Below are 2416 nucleotides of genomic sequence, written 5' to 3'. Positions count from 1 at the left end.
CAGGAGGTAGAGGTTGCTGTGAGCTGTGATGCCATGGCACTCTACCCAGGGGGACAGCTTGAGGCTCTTGTCTCAAAAAAAAAAATTGATAATTATATATTCTGATTATTAAAGAATAATTGTTTTTTGTACTATTTACTATTATAGTAAGAAAAAAGTTACAGTTTTAAAGTAACCTAAATATATGTTCAGCCTTGTTAAGCTTAGTGAAGTGATTTCCATGCTATGATAACTAAAGGGAGAAAATGAATTTTTAAAAATTCAAATTCAGTTTCTGATTAAGAGGAGTGTAAGGAACTTTTGGATATCAATTCAGATTCCAGTGAGGCCTTGGGTTTAAGAGCTTAACCTGCGTGTTTGTGTAGATGTTTTGGTTTTTAGGGTCATCAGGGCAAAGCACAGGTTGTACCTCTTACTGTTCTTTTACAAAGGCAGCTGTGTTTGTTCTATTGTTTATATTTGGTAACTTCTGAGTGGCACATGTCTCTCCTTTGACATACATTGAGCCTTTGCCCCAGGAGGCTGCAGTCACTCACAATAAGTTTAAAAATATCACAAGTCTTAAAAGATCAGGTTTCTCTTGTTTTCTATTTATAACGAGCTCATCGTAACCCCTCTTACTATACCATCAAAACAGGTTCTTTACAGATTACACTGGGGTGCATTTGTCATTTTGCTTTGTATTTTCACGTTGAGCCAACTTTGCCGGCTAGTGTTACAAAAGTTCCCAGATCCTACAGAAAGCATCTGTAAGATATTTTCCCCACCTCAGTGACAAGAAATGCCATATAGTTGAGTCTGTTTTAGAGCCTTTGACAGGCAAAAATGATTAACAGTAATTCTCCAGGAGAAACCACATTCTGTCTCTGCAGAATCACAGAGACCCCCAACTTGATTCCCAAAGCTCTTGAACATATAGACTCAGCTCTTGAACATACAGCCCACCCTCAATGGAGGTACGAGGAAAGCCTAGAACTTGACACATACTGTCTCTTTGAGAAACCAGTAATAGGAAGTTTTCTTTTTGGACATTTTAATTTTTGCTACTGAAAATATTATCCTTGTCAAATAGATACAGGCTTCATCAGTGGTCCCTTCTATAGAGACAAGGAACTGGTAGTGGCCACTCTGAGGACTAGATGTTTGAAACAGGGGTACATGGACAGTACAATTTGTTCTTTCTCTTCCCTGGATTGGATGAGGGTGTCTGAAGATGACAGTGTTAACTCTTGCCCTGCAGTAATAAAATCGGCTCCCATCTCTACGTATTCTGTGGTTGACGTTATACCACTGTACTTGTTTTCCTTTCACTCCACTGCGTGTACATGCTTGCCTCAGAGTACCTTGAAGTTCAATTCAGTAAATATTTATTACCCTTGAAGTTCAATTCAATAAATATTTATTGAATCGAGCCATTCAGTATGCTAATTACTGAGAGACAGAGCTGAGTAAGGCAGAGCCTGCCTTTAAGGAGATCACGGTCTTATGGGGAGACAGACAAATGAACAAATAATACAACAGTGCAGCCACAGAGTATGTAGAAGTAAGAGCAAAGGATGCAGCTGGATGAAAGAGGGAATGAATGGTCTCCTAGAGCTACCTGAGATCGTTTTTGGGAGCAAATTGTGATAGAGCTAGTTAAAGGGAAATAACTGCAGTAGGAGAGGGATGCAGGAGCAGAATTCTCAAAGAGGAGTGCTGTACAAGTAACTAGGTTTAGTTTTATAATGGTTTATTTCCCACTACAGGTATTTATTTGAACTGAAGGAAGATGATGATGCATGTAAAAAAGCCCAGCAGACAGGATCATTTTACCTCTTTCATAGCCTAGCACCTTTGCTTCAGACTTCAGCACATCAATACCTGGCCCCCCGGTATAGCCTGTTAGGTAAGTCCAAAGTGGACCAGTAGAGTTGACTAGCCTGTGGCCACTAGATAGAATTCAGTTCCTGTGCAGTTTCTAAGGATGATCCTTGAACTTTAGAATCTAGATTTTTCAAACAGCTTTTTATTTTTGTTTTGTTGTTGTAGTTGTTACTGTTGTTTAGTAGGCCCAGGCCAGGTTCACACCCACCAGCCTCAGTGTATGTGACTGGCTCCCTAACCACTGAGCAACAGGCACCGAGCTTCAAATGGCTTTTTAGTCTTAAGCTTGGTGTGGCTACTTCTGCCAACTAATATTATGATTTTGTATGAACTCTAGTTGTGGCCACTCAGATATTCGTTAAACTAAGGGAAAACTGCTATCCAAATTTGATCTGCTGTTTGTTTTGTAAATAAATTTTTCTTTTTTGAGACAGAGCCTCAAGCTGTCCCCCTGGGTAGAGTGCTGTGGTATCACAGCTCATAGCAACCTCCAACTCCTGGGCTCAAGCGAGTCTCCTGCCTCCGCCTCCCAAGTAGCTGGGACCACAGG

The 2416-nt window shown here is 40.4% G+C and overlaps 1 protein-coding gene across 2 annotated transcripts in view; it reads left to right on the top strand.

The window, feature by feature from the left end:
* Positions 1-2416, top strand: part of NUDT13 (nudix hydrolase 13) — a 24889-nt gene that overhangs the window by 5513 nt on the left and 16960 nt on the right. For both annotated transcript variants that reach the window (XM_003783751.3, XM_023509645.1), the window contains exon 3: positions 1749-1888. In XM_003783751.3, the coding sequence (XP_003783799.1) occupies positions 1749-1888 (140 nt within the window). The remainder of the gene's footprint in view (positions 1-1748; positions 1889-2416) is intronic.

The sequence above is a fragment of the Otolemur garnettii genome, unplaced genomic scaffold (assembly GCF_000181295.1).
Source record: "Otolemur garnettii isolate 467f Iridium unplaced genomic scaffold, OtoGar3 scaffold00008, whole genome shotgun sequence".
Taxonomy (NCBI): Eukaryota; Metazoa; Chordata; class Mammalia; order Primates; family Galagidae; genus Otolemur; species Otolemur garnettii.
The sequence above is the reverse complement of the archived record's forward strand: the minus strand, read 5'-3'. Positions and strand labels throughout refer to the sequence as shown.